This window comes from Ananas comosus, linkage group 6 (assembly GCF_001540865.1).
Source record: "Ananas comosus cultivar F153 linkage group 6, ASM154086v1, whole genome shotgun sequence".
Taxonomy (NCBI): Eukaryota; Viridiplantae; Streptophyta; class Magnoliopsida; order Poales; family Bromeliaceae; genus Ananas; species Ananas comosus.
In genome coordinates this window covers 2,038,803-2,057,538 of record NC_033626.1, presented here as the reverse complement: position 1 = coordinate 2,057,538, position 18,736 = coordinate 2,038,803, and the positions used below count along the sequence as shown (strand labels likewise).

Genomic DNA, 18,736 nt, shown 5'->3' with positions numbered 1-18,736 from the left:
AAAACAATATCTGAATAAGAGAGAGCAATAGGCAGAGGGAACAGGAAGTTTCAATGTCCCATACTTGGAAAAAATATACATATATAAGAACTGCAATAAACATACAACCGCATGCGCTCACCGCAAATATTGGAAGGTATTTTTTTCTATGATGATGGGAAGAAAGGAAGTTTCAAAACGTCAGACACGATTACAAAGCGGAAGCAACTAATGCTTTTTGACTAAATATCAAAGATTATGAGTCATTGATTGTCAAGATGACTAAATATCAAAGATTCTGAGTCACTGATTGTCAAGATGATATATAAACAATGTAATACTACTAGAATATATAATTCAGTGAAAAGAAAGATATGATACAGATACGATACACGGTGTAATACACTAGCAATAATTGCGGACCGTCGAAGAATAAATGGTAGAAAGAAACCGAACCGAATGTTTTCCTCTAATGATCGAAATAAGATGCATGATTAAAAACCATGTGAAAGTCTCATTTCTTCGACTTCTTTGTTCTCTTCACAGCTTGATGTTTCTTTACTGCTTTTTTAGTTGATGGTCTTTCCACTTTTTTTGCCTTCTTATGCACCGGACCCTGCATGTTTCATTCACTGTTAGTCACCATGAGCAGTGGTATTTTTCTTTTAAATCGACCTTAATAAACTGTTATAGTGACCTAATGGTGAAAATTCATTCATAAGCATCTAAGAATAAGTCAATAAAAACTTTCATGGCCAAATAGAAGCAATTCCCTCAGACACAAAAGACTGGAATTCAAAGTAATCATTACCCAAAGGAAAATTCCGAAAGACCTCCACCCTAATTTTCAAGATGAAAGAAAGGTAAAAATGTTTAAACATTAACTCAACTATCACCCATTTGGATCCGACTACCGAACCTTCAAAAATTTTGATTTTACTACCTGACCTTTTAATTTATTTGATTTGAGCCAATTAGTGACTTTTTAAAGTCAAAATTTGAAAGCACCGTTTATCTTTACGGGTTTATTTAGTATATTTTATACAAATTACGTAACTATAAATTCATTAAAATAAGCAGTCGGGTTAAATTTTGCATTTGAAGAGCCATCAAATTACTTAAATCAAACAAATTGAAAGGTTGTGTACTATAATTAAAATTTTGAAATGTTGGGTAGTCGAATCAAAATAGTCTATAGTTCAGGCAAGTTTTATACATTTTACATAAAAGAAATAATAGTTTTTCCACGGCGGAATAGGGGAGCATTTTTTACCTTATCAAAAGTCAGTAGCTGTTAAATTCTATGTCATTATAGACCTGCTGGTTTCAATCTGTTTATATGTAGAAGTATCTCAAAAAATTTTAACCACATCAAGTCTTTAAAAGAATTAAAAAAAAAAATATTGTGCATTATTGAATAGCCAAACTATAATCATTATGCATTTGATATTTCAACATTACATAAACTAGAAGCAAGAAGCAGCATTAAAAAGTAACCATATGTCGGCACGTACCATCATTCCTATTTATTTACCAATTAAGAGACTTGATGTTCGATTCCTGAAGATAATTTTTAAGAAACTTATAAACCAGAAAGAAAGGGCCGATCACGACAAATTCCAAAGGATAAAGTTTTTCAGAAACATCTAAAGATTTACTTTTTCAATGCCCCCTCAAAGAATTTCACAAGGAAATAAGACGATCAGCAAAACTATGGATGGGCTTCAAAACATACCGATGATTTATCAGCTTTCCTTTTGGTCTTCGTGTTATTGGGTTGATCTCCATTTTCATTGTTTTGATCGTTTTGAAGGCCAGACGACTTTGGCACTTTGTCAGCCTCCTCATCCGAATCAAATGAAAATCCCTCAAGTGTACCTACTCAAAGATAACTACAATGTATAATCATATAATTATAGCGGTTGATACATAAAAATATAGAAGCATTCAGGAAACCAAGACATGTATAAAAAAAGATCATCCGAAATAACGTAAAATCTAATTATTTATTTGTGCAGATCAAGAATTTCTGTGGCAGTAGGCATGTGCTGCTTTGCTACTTGTGCCAACATATAAAAGAAGATCTGTGCCGAAGCATGCCGACATGCTATGCCGTGCCAGTGGGACACTGAAAGCCTCATGCCAGTGTACGGCAAACTTTGGTGCAGAAAAAAAACAGTTCCTAACATATATTGAAGTACGATTTTATCAGCGAACCCAACAACATGATCAAGTTTACCTAAAATAAAGGATAATTGCACTACTAGTCCACAAAATTTAGCAAAGATTTATTTTGGTCCCCGAACTTTTAAGTTGGACGCTTGATAACCCAAACTTTTGAAAATGTTAGAGGAAGAATTATAATCTGCAACCAGTGCATTTGTACATCAATACTGCTGTACATCAACCCTCGATCCCAACATCTGCCATCAGTTGATAACTTGATATGCAGCCTTTTCTCTATTTTAAACTTTGATGGTTGGACTAAACTATCAGATGGATGGAGGATTAACAGATTCTAGTGCATGGATGTATATGTGGGCAATAAATTTTCCTCTTAAGGCAAGGACTATGTAAAGCATTTCTAAAAGTTTGGAATGCCAAATGTCCAAATTAAAAGTAAAAAAAAGGATTAAAGCGAAACTTGACTAAAGTGCAGGGACCAGTAGTTCAATTTACCCAAAATTAAACCTAATAAATTCAAATAATCGATTTTTATGAGCATATGTGGAGCTTAAATAGCAACTCCATAGGATTAGGAACTATTTGTAAAATAAAAGAATTTTGAACAGAAACATGCACAATCAAGAGGTACCGCAAACAACGATTAGCCATCATCTACTTGATAGGCATGAAATAACATCATAGAAATACATTCTCTCCCTTGAAAGTTGAAAGGGACAGAAAAAAGGATAAAGAACAAATAAATGAAAAAAATAATGAGCTATTTGCATAAGCAATTCATGACCAAAACAAGTAAGATACAACTTTACCATCTCTAAAGGCATATAACTAGGAGTGAAAGTGGTTAAGAAAAACCTCGATCAAATCCAACACAGGATTCAATAGGATGCGAATACGGATGTCAAAATTTAGCATCAGACACAAATTCGGACATCCGAATTCGCATCCGAAAAAAAAAATATGGATACGAATATGGTTTTGTCAAAAATCCTACCATATTCGACCATTTCACCCCTATGAGATAAGGGGCAATGTTAATATAAATTGTAGGGAGATAAAGGTGGTTTTCTGTCGTGTTCTTCGTTTATTTTATTATAAGTTTCATGCTAAAATTGCATTTAATCTTGTTAGATTTTATTGAATAAAATATAGGCATCAAATTTGAACACGAGTATAGAACTTTAGTTGCATTGTATCTTATTCACGCTAATTCATACATATTAGTATATATTATTATTGAAATAATATCCGAATACAAATATGATCCATATCCGAATACGAATCCGTTTTTAGCGGATATGGTAATGAAAATTTAGCATCCGATACAAAACCGGATCCGAATTCGCATCCGAAAGAAAATATGGATATAAATATGATTTTGTCAAAATCCGACCGTATTCAACCGTTTTCACCCCTACATATAACCCCAGTGACTATATTGCAATTTGACCCCGTCCCCAATGGAGAATCAAAACCTACAAACAAACCCCTAAAACTATAAAATATTAGTAGCTTACTCTCCTCTAAGAGGGTAAAGGGAATGATTTTCTAATAAATCAGGGGGTAATAAGTAGGTCTTGATTATTAAATCCGAAAAAGCACAAATCGTGATATTAAACTCTATACTTAAGGAGAAAACAAACGACGTACCTCCATCGAGCCACGTCGCCATTTTTTCATATGAATTTTCTCTCTCTCACATGGCCTCTCTTCCCTTTAACATGGTCCCACATGGACTCAATATCCATAGGCCATGTACTTGCCTATTTTACATCCCCTCTCTCTTCCCCCTCTCTCTACATTTCTTTCCATCCCAACACACGCACACATGTGCTCACATGGCCTCTTGTCCAGAGGGCATGTATTTGCTCTCCAATTAAAATTGTCATCTCTCCTTCCGCTCTCTCTACATTTTTACCTAACCCAAGACACGCACACACAAAGGAATTCAGGAAGGAAAAATCAAATATGAACTTAAACTTCAAGAACCAACATGATGCATGCTCAGAACTGCTAACTTGACTAGATAAATAAAAATATATATATATATTATGTCTCTGTGTTTGCACTGCACTCAGACTCAGAGATAAACTCGATTTTTTTGAACCGATAATATCATCGCTAATAATTCGCCATTTAACCAAACAACTTCAATAATTAAGCATACAATGGAATTCAAATTTTGGGTAGAAAAAATAAAACGTACGAGCAATTTGCATAACTTTTTTTTTTTACATAAAATATTAATAATTATACAACTGTCTGCAACTGTATGCCTTAAGTCGTTATCTGTCATATTATAATAGTTTATAAAACCAATCTAGGAAATATGGTAGATTAAAATTTGATAGCGAATTGCGTTGAAATTTCTAATTTAAGGCTCTGCAGTATAATTTAGCAACATATATTTACCACATTCCAGCTTTCAAGTCTAAGAAAATTTGCTGTGGTGTGAGTTAAGTAACTTAATTTTGGGCCCAATATTTATCTAACTAAATTGGATTAGGTAATTTTAGTTGGCTAATTGTAATACTAGCACATTACTTTCATATTTCGAAAATATTTATATTTACGCAACTAAATTGGTTTGTCAGAATTCATTCCAATAATTCAGCAAAACCGACCTAGAAATCATGAAAGCTTAGAAATTATTAAATTGACTCAAAAAAATAATTTACTTAACCACTAACAATAGAATATTTAGTTTACTTAATCCATTAATGTGCTGCTGGTTTGAAAATTCAAACCTACCTAAACCGAAAATGTAGAGGGTTTGAGAGAAAGAAAGAGAAGCTCTCATGTTGTGGGTGTGTGTGGGAGAGAAAGAGAGAAAGAATCTTCTCCACTCTCACACGTGTTGGGCAAAACAAGGGAGAGATGATGTGGGCTTACATATAGGCCCCCCAACAACTACAACTTACAGTTTAGTCCAGTTCAGAATCTAATACTTTTAGTTGGAGCCCTTCTGAATGTCCGTTTACGCTCAAATTTGAAAGTCAAGCTCAGTTAAAATCAATCAGAAGAACGTGATCTTAATTTTTCAGTTTTGAATCAATTTTGGCCACCAAAAGGTCTACCAACTAAAATCTTTATCAGATTGTTGTTATGTTCCGTTTCCACTTTCCGAATGTCCGAATGACATGAAACTTTAATCTAGCCTCAGAAAAATAATTCCGACATACTCTCAAATTTTCAAATTTTCTGACACTGAATTTTCTGCTAAAAAAAAGCTCCGTTCCTTACAGAAAATTCTAAATCTCCTGTTTTCATTCCAATTTCACCGTGAATCATTTCTAAATTGCCTTTTACTTCTCTAAGTCCAATAAAAATAATATCTCACACACAAGATAAACTTTTCTCTTACAAAATTTCCCATAGTACATAGAATATTCCTTGTCCTTTTGCTTTCTTTCTTATCATCAAATTGAATTTGTGCAGTAAATTATAGAGTGATCTTATTTGAAAGAAAAAATTTCTAGATCGGCATAGTTGGGATAGAAATTGGATGCCATGTTTGCAGTAGCCGTGCGGGTTTGAATTCAATTATGAACTTAGACTTCAAGAACCTACATGATGCATGCTCAGAACTGCTAACTTGACCAGATAAATAAAAAAAAAAACATTATGTCTCTGTGTTTGCACTGCACTCGGACTCAGAGATAAACTCGATTTTTTTGAACTGATAATATCATCGCTAATAATTCGCCATTTAACCAAACAACTTCAATAATTAAGCATACAATGGAATTCAAATTTTGGGTAGAAAAAATAAAACGTACGAGCGATTTGCATAACTTTTATTTTTTTACATAAAATATCAATAATTACACAACTGTCTGCAATTGTATGCCTTAAGTCGTTATCTGTCATATTATAATAGTTTAACCAACCTAGGAAATATGGTAGATTAAAATTTGATAGCGAATTGCATCTAAATTTCTAATTTAAGGCCCTGCAGTGTAATTTAGCAACATATATTTACCACATTTCAGCTTTCAAGTCTAAGAAAATTTGCTGTGGTGTAAGTAGCTTAATTTTGGGCCCAATATTTATCTAACTAAATTGGATTAGGTAATTTTAGTTGGCTAATTGTAATACTAGCACATTACTTTCATATTTCGAAAATATTTATATTTACGCAACTAAATTGGTTTGTCAGAATTCATTCCAATAATTCAGCAAAACCGACCTAGAAATCATGAAAGCTTAAAAATTATTAAATTTACTCACAAAAATAATTGACTTAACCACTAACAATGGAATATTTAGTTTACTTAATCCATTAATGTGCTACTGGTTTGAAAATTTAAGCCTACCTAAAGCGAAAATGTAGAGGGTTTGAGAGAAAGAGAGAGAAGCTCTCATGTTGTAGGTGTGTGTGGGAGAGAAAGAGAAAGAGAATCTTCTCCACTCTCACACATGTTGGGCAAAACCAGGGAGAGATGGTGTGGGCTTACATATAGGCCCCCCAACAACTACAACTTACAGTTTAGTCCAGTTCAGAATCTGATACTTTTAATTGGAGCCCTTCCGAATGTCCGTTTACGCTCAAATTTGAAAGTCAAACTCAGTTAAAATCAATCAGAAGAACGTGATCTTAATTTTTCAGTTTTGAATCATTTTTTGTCACCGAAAGGTCTACCAACTAAAATCTTTATCAAATTATTGTTATGTTCCGTTTCTACTTTCCAAGTGTCCGAATGACACGAAACTTTAAATCCAGCCTCAGAAAAAGGGTTAATTACACCGGTAGTCCCCAACCTTCGCAGCAATTTTCACTTGAGTCCCCAACCTTTTTTTTTTTGCAATTGAGTCCCTAATCTCTTGATTTTATTATAATTACGTCCCAACCATTAAAAAACTATTAAAATTAACGAAATCGCCACGTCAGCGCCTATTTGGCACCTTTTTGCATGTTAATTTAGGTCCCTAAACTTTGCACGTTTTTCATTTTAGTCCCTAAAAATAAAAATTCAAAATTTTAAATTTAAATTCAAAAATAATATTAAAATTAAAATTTTAAACTAACGAGAAATTAGAATTTTGAATTTGAATTTAAAGCTGAGTTAAAATTTTGAATTGAAATTCAAATTTTAAATTTAAATTTTAAATTTAATCTAAATTTTGAATTCAAACTTAAAATTTTGATTTTGATTTTGATATTTCAATTTACATTTAAAATGAAAGTTTTGAAACCGAAATTTAAATTTAAAGTCCAAATTTAAATTTAAAATCATATTCAAATTTTTGATTTTAAATTTTAAATTTGAACTCAAAATTTAAATATGAATTTAAGATTTGATTTCAATTCTAAATTTGAATTTAAACTTCACATTTTGAATTTGAAATTTCAAATCAAAGTTTGAAATTAAATTAGAATTTAGAATTCCAAATGTGAATTTGAATTTAAAATTTAAAATTTAAAATAAATACAAAATCCGAATTTGAATTCCAATTTAAATTTGAATCCAAAATCAAAATTTAAATTTAAAATTTAAATCTTAAATTAAATTTTTTTTTGAATTTATAATTTTAATGGGTTAATTCACCATTGGTCCCTAACCTTTGCACCGTTTTTCAATTTGGTCCCTAACCTTTTTTTTTGCAATCCGCTGACACAACGCCACCGTGGCGCTAATACAACGCCTCCGTGGCACTGACATGACGCCTCTGTGGCACTAACGTGGCATTTTCCGTCAATTTTGACAGCTATCTAACAGCTGGGACTTAATTGAAATGAAATCAAGAGATTAGAGACTTGATTGCAAAAAAAACAGGTTAGGGACCAAATTGAAAAAGTGTAAAGGTTAGGGACAATTGGTGTAATTAACCCCTCAGAAAAATAATTCCGACATATTTTCAAATTTTCATAATTTTCTGACACTATGAATTCTCTGCTAAAAAAAAGCTCCGTTCCTTACAGAAAATTCTAAATCTTCTGTTTTCACTCCAATTTCACCATGAATTATTTGTAAATTGCCTTTTACTTCTCTAAGTCCAATAAAAATAGTATCTTGCACACAAAATAAACTTTTCTCTTACAGAATATTCCTTGTCCTTTTGCTTCTTTTTTATCATTCCGATGCATGCATCCTCCCCAACATTTTCTATATATAGCAATGTTGTTTAACATCAAACTCAGGGTGCATTAAACAAGATTTCCCATAGTACTAGAATATTCCTTGTCCTTTTGCTTTCTTTCTTATCATTACGATGCATGCATCCTCCCCAACTTTTTCTATATATAGTAATATTGTTTAACATCAAACACAGGGTGCATGAACCTTTAATTTTGTCTCTACCTATTTGTCTTTCAACATCAACCATGATATAGAATATTCTCCAATTTGCTATATATATACACTTACAACTTCTACTAGAGTTATTAGGACCCATTTACTTTAGGAAGGAGGAGTAATTTCCCTTGGCTCTATCTCGTAATTTTGTGAGGAGGATCCAAAATGATATAAATCCAGCCAGTCATATCGATGTATTTTTTCTAGAATAATTTGGGGTCCATATCTTCTACTTTCGTAAGGTAAGGTAAAACTATGTTGATGTATACTCTCATAGAGTGTACTTCTTGATGGTATAAAAATACATAAATTAATATTTTAGGCTAAACAAATATGTTTCTTTCTATACTAGAACGATAAACTTAGATAAATAAAAAAAATTAAATGTGTAACTTTTTTTTTTTTTTTTGTTTCTTCTTGCCTGACTTGCTTACTTAAAGTTAATTAATTATCAGTCATCAAATTTTTGTGCAGAATTTTCTGAATTTAATCTTTCTTAAATTTTGCTGACTTCATAGGTAAATTTTTAAAACAGTTTAATAATGTGACTAATTAATTACAGTCTTTTCGTCTCTTTATGTTAGATGCATTTTATTTTCCATTACTCCCTTAATTAAAATAAATTAATAATTGGTTACGAAAATTACGTTTTCTCCAAAGTTTTCTGTTCTTGCTCTATGTTTATATTTCGATGCCTTTATCTAAAATGATAAGAAAATGCCTTACTATTTTGATCAAGGTATGTTTAATGTGGGAAAAAAGTCCAGCACTTTAATGTATTTGGAATTAGTACTGAAATTGAATGCCATGTTTGCAATAGCCGTGACATACTTGAATTCGGAGATGAACATAAACTCTAAAAACCAACATGATAAACCAACATGATACACGCCGAGAACTGCTGACTTGACCAGATAAAGAAAAAAATATCAGTAAGTCTCTATGCTTGCAATGCACTCAGACTTAATGATAAACCAACATGTTTGCAGTAACCGTATATATGTGAGATATTGTTCATACTTATGCAGTTCGAAAGCTGGGGAAGGGCCGGGCAAGATTAACATCGGCAAGAAATCAAGTGGAACAGGTAGGCCATAATCTGGAAACTGTTTTACCAATTATATTTGCATTATAAATGACATTGTATCATATTAGATTATGTCTTATGTATTTAGTTATCTTACATAATGTTAATGTTATATGTATCTCTATATTTCTTAATAAATAAATATAATAAAATAATCATCTTATTAGCTTCCCGCATTATTAGCTCCCGCCGCGAAGCGCGGGCCATTACACTAGTATACAAGGAAGTTATCCAAATTTTAGCTTCATAAATGTAAATTGCATTGTTATGAACCAAGGATTTAAGCGTCCATCAAATCTACCGTGCCGTATCGTGCCAACAAGATATCGACACGATACAGCCCTCGTGCCGATGGCACAGCTCAAAATCCACTATTCTTTAAATTAGTAAGTAATTTTCTCAATAAAATTCAAAAGATTTGATAAAAATACATAATAAACAGTTAGACTATTTTGTTGCTAACATACTATTATGTGTCAGCACACAGAAAATTTTTGTGATTGACACGCATCGGCACGGCTTGGCATACACCGTGCCAGCAAGTTTCTGGCACGACTCCGTGTCACGGCACTTAAATCCTTGTTATAAATAAAGACATGGCTGTCAGCTGATGTTTGTCAAGCAGCAAACTGCATTAACAATCAAATGCCAAGAGACCCAAGGGGTAATGGGACAACGGACAAGTCTGCTTTGTGATTTTCAAAAGGCAATGGCTGTGAACATCATAAGAGCAAAGTCAAACAACTAATCAGAATTAGCAATTCTCTGCATGATGAAGTTAAGCAACTGCTCAGCTAATAGCCCTAGTACAAATACTTGTAAAAGAACTAAGATATTTCTAAAGTATTACTACCCGAAAAGTCAATAAGCTTGGCTTAAGGAATTCGAGCATTACAGACAAATTTTGGAAATCAAGGGCGAATGAGTAGAATTCAATTAATCTGTTCTAGAAAATTAGCTCCCGTAAATCCAAACTGTTTGAACAATGACGTAAAAGGGGGCAAAGAATAGGAACCTTCAATCATTGTCTCAGCTTCAAACACATTAGATTGGGGCTCCAATTGAATGAAATCATTCATGATAGCTTCTATCTGCACAGTCACCATTTAAAATCACTAATTATGTGAATAACTTCAGAAAAGAAAATTCTGAAAATATAGTTAGATATAACTGCAAGAGTTCCAAGCAAAATCACTGGAAAAATACCTACTTTTAAAACAAATATTGCCAAATCAATGCAAATAATAAACAAAAGTATTAATTACGACTAAGTCATAAATGAGAACAGAATACTAATTATTATCAGACAATAATCTGCCAAGAAAAGGGAGAAAAGTAACGAATCATTAAAACCAATTATAACGTGAAAAATAATGAAAGAAATCGTAAGCAAACTACATGTTCATAGATACGGAAGACGATTTTAAATTTGATCTATTTTCATAACAGAACTTGTATCCTAAAAGGGAGCACAGGTAGAGAACTTAACAACTCTTAGACTGAGATTTAGGCTGACAGACCTTTGCATCTGATTGTCCCACGCTAACCTGCATACAGAAATACCGCCATAAACAAATCTAGGAAAGATAATGATCTAAGAAGCAAGAAATAAATGGTCTCAAGGTGGACGAATAACATACTACACAAAATGTTCGTGAAGGAACTATAGTTGATTTATATATTGTGCCTGTTCCACCAACAGAAACAGAAAGAAAATCATTAACTACAAGTACAAAAGTGATAGGAACTAATAAGCCCATTGAAAGAAAATATAGGTAAGTAATACATAAGAATTTCAAGAGGTCAAAACAAAGTGGAAATAAGAAAGAGAATCAAAAAAGATAACTCTAAGAAGTCAAAGCACACATTCGAAGGAATCATCTTCTTAAAAGGAAAATTATCCACAAGTCACCAAGTTAGCAAATGAGAAAGTTATAGCTATTATTTATGCAGAAACTGGTCATGTTGCAGTACTCTGTTGCACTAAAGGCATAATAGTGAGGATGCCTATTTTGATGATATCTAAACTATTAGAAATATCTAGAATTAAAAAATTCACAATTTTTAAGTGAGTTTATATATGTCTCATGTAAAAGGAAAAAATTAATGACCTGCATTGAAAAATGAACAACCTGCACTCTTAATATACTATTTCCATCTTGCTCTATGTTCTATTTTTTCTAGACTAAGCAAGGAAGCATGGAGAAATAAGATCAACCAGCAGAATAAAGCCATGCTCCAGATAGGAATAAAAGGCCAAACTGAATACATGCAAGCAAACTCAAAATATTTATGTGGTGTCAAATGGTTATTGACCCTCTCGACTGACTTGTAATAACCAGGCATGGGCCTAGCTTTCCAAAGCAATGGCCTTAGACCTAAAATTCACTAGTCAAGCACCAGCTAGGATTCTATTAAAAAAATAATAAATAGAGAAAGAGAAAGAGGCTCAATTCATATTCATCCATCCCCAAAGTTTAGACTTTAGAATGACACCAAAACTTGCCAGATCTAAAATGGTAACAGTATGTTCACTACAAGCAAAGATTTAGACCTTAGCTGACAGAGTAGGCACAAGATCAATCTAGCACAAGATCAATCTCCTCCGAGAAACATAACAGAAATTAAAACTTAGACCTTCATTTTCTTTAATGTTTATTTCTGCAAAATCAAGAAACCATGAAAGAACTGATCATAGATATTAATAGATATTAATATTATATAAGTTATCAGCATACTAGTCTGACAAGAATACACTTCTTTCCTCACTAATGCGATAAAACTTGTACTTTATTAGAATTTCAAGTTCCAAAAAAAAGAAAAGCAAAGAAAAAAAAATTCAAGACTAAAATTGAGCATATTGACATTTAGCTGCATAACAAACTTGAAGATGTTAAAGTTCTTAAAAGCTACCTTTTAGGTCTAATAGCAATTCTTGGTTCCCTGCAGGACCATCTGAAATTACAATTCGTCCAACAGCTCCAATATCTCCGCTCAAGTCTATAGAGTCTCCATCACATTCAACAAGGGCCTAGATGTAAAACCAAAAAGAGAGGAACTGAGATTATATTGTACATAATCAACTTCAGCTAAAAATAGCCAAGCACCACAGTGAGCAATTACAGTCATTGCTACTAAAAATCATAGTGTCGATAGCCAAATATTTGACATCTTACAGGTTACAACTCTCTTGATATGTTGTGAATTTCTTCACCAAAGTTTGTTGTATCAAGCAGAACAATTGACACTCTGATAGTCAGATTATACACATCTTTTTCGCACTGCACTACCAAAAAGATACTTTGTAGAAAAATCTAACTTACGGTTATTTATGTGGACTTCTCTGGAAGGCATGGTGCGGCATATTTTCCATATTTAAATATGATAATGTAGTTCTAGTGAGTTTGTTGTTTCCATACTGTAACTTACATTTCAACAGGATGTAACCGAAGGAACTGAACAAAACCAATTAGATAATTTCAATAAAATCTACTTTTTGCTCATAAGATGAACTCTTATTGGAGATACAATACAGCACACACTTCGCGGTAAAGATGAGAAAAGATAGACAAGTCTGAAGTCTGAACACAGCTTTAAAGTGCCCAAATTTGGCACAATTTTAGTAATGACTCAAGCTTCCTACTCAAATTCAATTTTCAAGTTTCAAATTCATGATTTACAAGTAGTTTCAGAGCTGATTCAAACTTTAAATTAGAAACGAATCAGTAAACCTAATGCATTTAGAATTAAGGTAAAGCTGAGTAAAGGTAGACAAGTCTGAAGTCTGAACCCAACTTCATAATGCCCCAGATTTGGCACAATTTAAGATATGACTCAAGCTTCCTACTGAAATTCGATTTTCAAATTTTCAAACCCATGATCTATAGGTAGTTTCAATGTGGAGAAGTAGTTTGACTTGAAATTAGAAAAGAATCAGTAAACCTAATGCCCTTAGAATTGATTATGTATGCCCATGACATTCTGGTACTAAAACATGATAGATCTCGCAATGATCTTGCATCAACCAAGTTTTCATGGGACAATCTTCCAAACAGGCAGTGTCACTACAATATCAAATTGTAAAATGGATTTGTCAAAAACATATCCCCTGCAAATACAAATATGGAATATTGCAAAAATACCCCTATTTGGTTTTCTCTTGTGTGCTGTGAAAACCTGATGTATATTCATTCACACCCCAGACACGGGTATAGTGGTGAAACATTTATCACAGGCATATGCGACAACAAAATTCAAGAATACTATAACAGTTATCTAAAGCAGAGAATATAGCACAACAACTTCATGATAGCAAAATAACTTCATGAGGTTTAGTCTAGTATGAGATTTTCATTAGGGGAGTAGTCTAACTTGTGCAACAATTTTTTACAAGCATTGGCAATACGAGTTCCTATGGCTATACTTTCTGTTGCATAAGAAACTTTCAATTTTAGCTTAATATCCAAAATGAAACTCATGACGCGAAAATGCTAGCTTTAAATCATCCTCAGCTTTAGTAATTGAATGAGATTGCTTAGATACTATCTGGCTAAACCATAGATTTCTTGCTATCAGAAAGCATAAACTGCTTCTAGCCTATGATTTAGCACTTCCAAAGTTTATGGTTGGAGTGTTACATAATTAAGTAAATTTCTCTTGAAATTCCCATTCTTTTATTTGGTGGAGATCCTACATAAAAAACAATTTAATGAGCTAGTTAAATGTAAATTATGAATTAACAGATCCAGCAAAGAAGAAATTCTCTTCAACCCACAACCATTCAAAGATAGGAGAAGTTGTACCTTTGAACGTTGAACTTTGTCAGGGAAGATCAATGGCAACCTCTGAGAAACCTAAAGTTCAAAAGAAAATGTACTTCATCAAAGAATTAAGCAAACAGAGTAATAGAAAATCCATCATAGAAATAGGTAAAAAGTCAAACATCTGGTCCCTACAGTCCTATCAACAACCACTACTAAACCTCATTTGCTCATACAGATCATGTAAAACTACTAGTTTTCGGCACCTAGTTTACATAACATGGAAACAACAATTTACACAGTATAATTAAATGTCAATTATCTTAATAAGATTTGAATTGAAACATAGGTTAACTCAAAAACAAAACACATTAGCACATACGGATGAAGATAGAGGAGAAACAGCACATATTTAGCATCTTACAGGAGGATCACTAGATTTTTCTTTAATATCCACTTCAGCAGGTCCGTCCTCTTGTGTATCCAAGGTATCTATGTTAGAACACACCAAGATAATCGTAATAAGGTAAAATAATACAGGGGCTTATATACATGTGTAAGATTAAATATTCACATACACTCCTCAGATGTCGAGTTTCGTATAAAAATACCCTTATTCTAAGTTAGAGAGTTATAAATTCCAAGAGGGAAGTTGGTCTTGCTTTAGAAGATGTTTTCCAAGGGTGTTCGAAGGGCACATATGAGAATGTATATATATATATATATATATATATATATATATATATATATATATATAGAGAGAGAGAGAGAGAGAGAGAGAGCTAGGCTGGTGTACTATCGGTAGCACGAAGGCCTCCGTGCTACCAAGTTGCTTTCAATGATGCGACCTCTAAATCGACGATCGACTCCGTTAGACTTGATCTACACTATTGTAAGTATTTGGCAACTAAATTTCATAATTTTTCGGCATCATTTACCTATCAAACGAGTAGTCTAAAAATGAACGGCTGAAAATAAAAATCTCATAAAAAATAATGATAAAAGACTTGAATTTAAGATCAGAGGTATTGATCTTACTCTAAATAGTGAAAAAAAATTTCTATAAAAATTTCATCAGATTTGGATTGTTTTACGCCATTAAATTCACAAATGCATCACATCTACCATTAAAATTGTCAATTTTGAGACCTTTTGATCACAAGCCAAATGATGTTGAAAAATTATGAAATTTAGTTTCCAAATACTGTTAATAGTGTAGATCAAGTCTAATGGAGCCGATCGTCGATTTGAAAGCCGCATCATTGAAAACAACTTGGTAGCACGGCTTTCGTGCTACCGATAGTATACCAGCCTAGCTCTCTCTCTCTCTCTCTCTCTCTCTCTATATATATATATATGAATAATAAATAAAATACAGAGAGAAAGGAGTTGTGCTGGAATAGTTTTGGAGGCAATGAGGGGCTGAAGTTTTCATTTTTTTGTGTCAAATTGGCTTTGTCATGTATGCACGCCTCTAATAAGAGGGAATCTTGATGCCAAGTATTGCATGTGCCTGCCGCCTCATGCTGCCCATGTGCTGGCAGGCACGTGGCACGGGGTTGGTATCAAGAAAGTAGTTTTTTTCACATTTTCTGAAATCTTTTTGAGTTTTTTTTTTTTTTGAGGTAAAGAGTTTTTTTAAGTGCTTTCATACTTAAAATTTGTAGTTCTTGAAAATCTACTTACACTTGGAGAAATTAGTAAGCTCAATTTCATAATAAGACCAACTTTAAGTAAATATATATATATATATACACAAATAAGAAGATTTCCTCCAAGTTTTTTATCATTTTAGATCTATTGCATATACCCATGGCAGTGTTTTCTTACAAATTTTTATCCAATAATATGTATAAAATTATTTTTTTAAGTTATTATGATGTTTGTGACTCTATTTCTATTAAATAATGGGAGATATAATATATAAACTAGTTTCCTAATCATTAGAGATGTTGAAACACTCTAAAAAACTAATTTTTATGACAATTTAATTGAAAAGAATTCATGCAAATGTGTGCCAAAAAGCTAGTGATGAGCCACTGGCACGGAAGGCGTGCCATGCCGTGCTGTCAGCACAGCTGCACGGCCGTGCTAGTGGCACGACAATCCTTGCTTGATGTACATCATGCAGGCACACACCTTGAAATGAAGTGTGCATGCGCGGATATCAAAACCCGTCCAAAGAGAAAAGTAGCAGAAGCACTGTTACCCTAGTGCTTCCAAAAATTCATGCACGCATGCACACAAGCATTTGTACACTTAAAAGCTGCAACAGTTGCATTATTACCTAATAGATTTGAATCCCTTTAAATTTACCTTCTACTAGAATAGGACAGTTCTCGACTTTTACATTTTTTGCCTTTTTAGCCTTAACTTGACTATCTTCTCCACTTTCAATAACTATTGAGTCATCATTCTCCGGATGTCTCTTTGGTGCTTTGTCATGCGTAGTAGTAGGCCTCGACGGGCTATTTCTGGGAGAAGAATCAGAACCAGAAGATAGTGTCACAACATCCCTATTAGGTGCCTGTTCAAGAAAGCGGAATGTTGTGAAATAGAATAAGGCCAGAATTCAGTTTCAAAATCAAGTCACATTAAATTCTCAATTATCCACTAAAACTAAAACAACTGGAGGCAGTGATGAAGAAGTAAATACACCAGATGACCAGAGACTTTTTTGCACTCTAAAAAACTTGTATGATCTCCATCAGATAATAAGTCCAACAAAATTCTCGTGAAAATCATGTAAGAAACGTGATCTATTAGTTGCTAACCTCATAGTATCAACAAGAATCACTTGCATTGATACAAATTATTGAATCCAAAAATTTGCTTCCTCAATTACAAGTATGTAGGATGCAATAGAAAAAAAAAAGAAATCGAATGATAATAAACTAACCAGATCTTCAAATAGACTGCAACATAAAATTGCATTACTTTCACAGGTAAAAAAATTGGATAAGTAGTGAAAGTGCAGAAACATAGAAGCTCATTATAGGATATGCTAGATCAGATATATATATTCTCTTAGGTAAATTGCACCTCTAGTCCCTAAGCTTTTAGCCAAGTCTCATTGTGGTCCGTTAGTCCACAAACTTTTGACTTGGGCATCCGACATTTCAAACTTTTGAAAGTGCTTCACTTTAGTTCTCGTCATTATTTATTGTTAGAAGAGATATTATTACCTACACCCAATGCATTCGTACATTCGTGCACCACAGAACCATTCCGTTATCCATCTCATATTTCGATCGCTACCACCCATTGACTTGCAACTTTATCTCCACTTGCAAATCAGACTCCACTTACAAATGAGACAGAGGACTGAAAGTATTAAGTTGGATGGAGGACTGAAGATTCACAGTGAATGGATGCACAGATGCACGAAACAATTTTTCCTCTACGTTTACGTACTAAAGTGAAGAAATTCTAAAAGTTTGGAATGACATATGTTCTACTTACAAGTTCAATAAAGTGAAACTTGACTAAAACTTCAGGGACTTGGATGAAAGAAAAAAATGTATATCTAAATAACAATAAGAAATATCATCCTGAATCACCAAGAACAGAAATTCAAATAGGAGAAAGGATTGGAAAAAAAAGGGTAAATTTGGATGATCCTCGTGAATTGGCGATCCAAATTGGGAAAGATAAATCCTAGAAAAGAGTAAAAAAAATACTATCAACCCAATTCATTTACAAAGTTCCAAACCAACACTCTCTAATCATACTACCCAATAAAAATTCTTAGATACCAAATAAACTCTAATGTCCCAAACCCACATCCATATTCAGCGAAATGATGAAGATTTAAGATCAAAATGAACCCTAAATTGCTACAAATGAGGTAATGTGACACTAATACTACCAATAATCACTCCTAAGATAAAAAAAAAAAAAAAAAAGATCAAAATTTTAACATAAATAAACTACAAATCATGCTAGAAAAAAGCATATACCACCATAAAAAGAGGATTTAACCCCGATTTATTCCGCTTTTTTCCAATTTCGACTTGATCCTTTCACTCGAAGAACAATAACAATGATTCGAGAAGCATCAAAGGATTAAAAGCACAAATTAGGCGTACGAATTGTATCAAAAAAAGGTGGAAATTGACCTGGAATGCTCGTAGCCAATCGGGAGATCCTTCGCGGGAGTCGCTCATGGCGAATTAACGCGAGCGAGGAGAGAGAGAGAGAAGGGTTTTGCCGCTCTTTTTAACAGTGCGTTTTTTAGGTGTAGAGAGAGGTTTCGAGCGCGACTCGATTAGGGATGTTAACGGGTGCGGATAACTTTTGGAATCCGAATCCGAACAAAGTGGATTTACTTAATTCGAAAGAGATATAAAACAAATAAAAATAAAAATATGACAAATTTGGATTCGGGTATAAATTTATACGTATATAAATATTTGATGTTGTATTTGAAT

The 18,736-nt window shown here is 33.0% G+C and overlaps 1 protein-coding gene across 1 annotated transcript; it reads right to left on the bottom strand.

The window, feature by feature from the left end:
* LOC109711197 (DNA-binding protein BIN4) lies at positions 198-18,533 on the bottom strand. The gene is made up of 10 exons (XM_020234125.1): positions 18,425-18,533; positions 16,623-16,833; positions 14,731-14,798; positions 14,349-14,399; positions 12,460-12,577; positions 11,187-11,233; positions 11,067-11,093; positions 10,562-10,637; positions 1,715-1,857; positions 198-595 (listed from the first exon to the last, which is right to left on the bottom strand). Exons 1-10 carry the CDS (start codon positions 18,470-18,472, stop codon positions 494-496), a joined length of 891 nt encoding a protein of 296 aa, XP_020089714.1. The 5' UTR covers positions 18,473-18,533; the 3' UTR covers positions 198-493.

Excerpts from the sequence above, each read along its gene's own strand:
- LOC109711197 (XM_020234125.1), bottom strand. The coding sequence starts at position 18,472 with ATGAGCGACTCCCGCGAAGGATCTCCCGATTGGCTACGAGCATTCCAG. Across the intron at positions 14,799-16,622 it reads CTGTCCTATTCTAGTAGAAG|ATACCTTGGATACACAAGAG; the intron begins GTAAATTTAAAG and ends GTTCTAACATAG. Across the intron at positions 1,858-10,561 it reads AGCTGAGACAATGATTGAAG|GTACACTTGAGGGATTTTCA; the intron begins GTTCCTATTCTT and ends ATCTTTGAGTAG.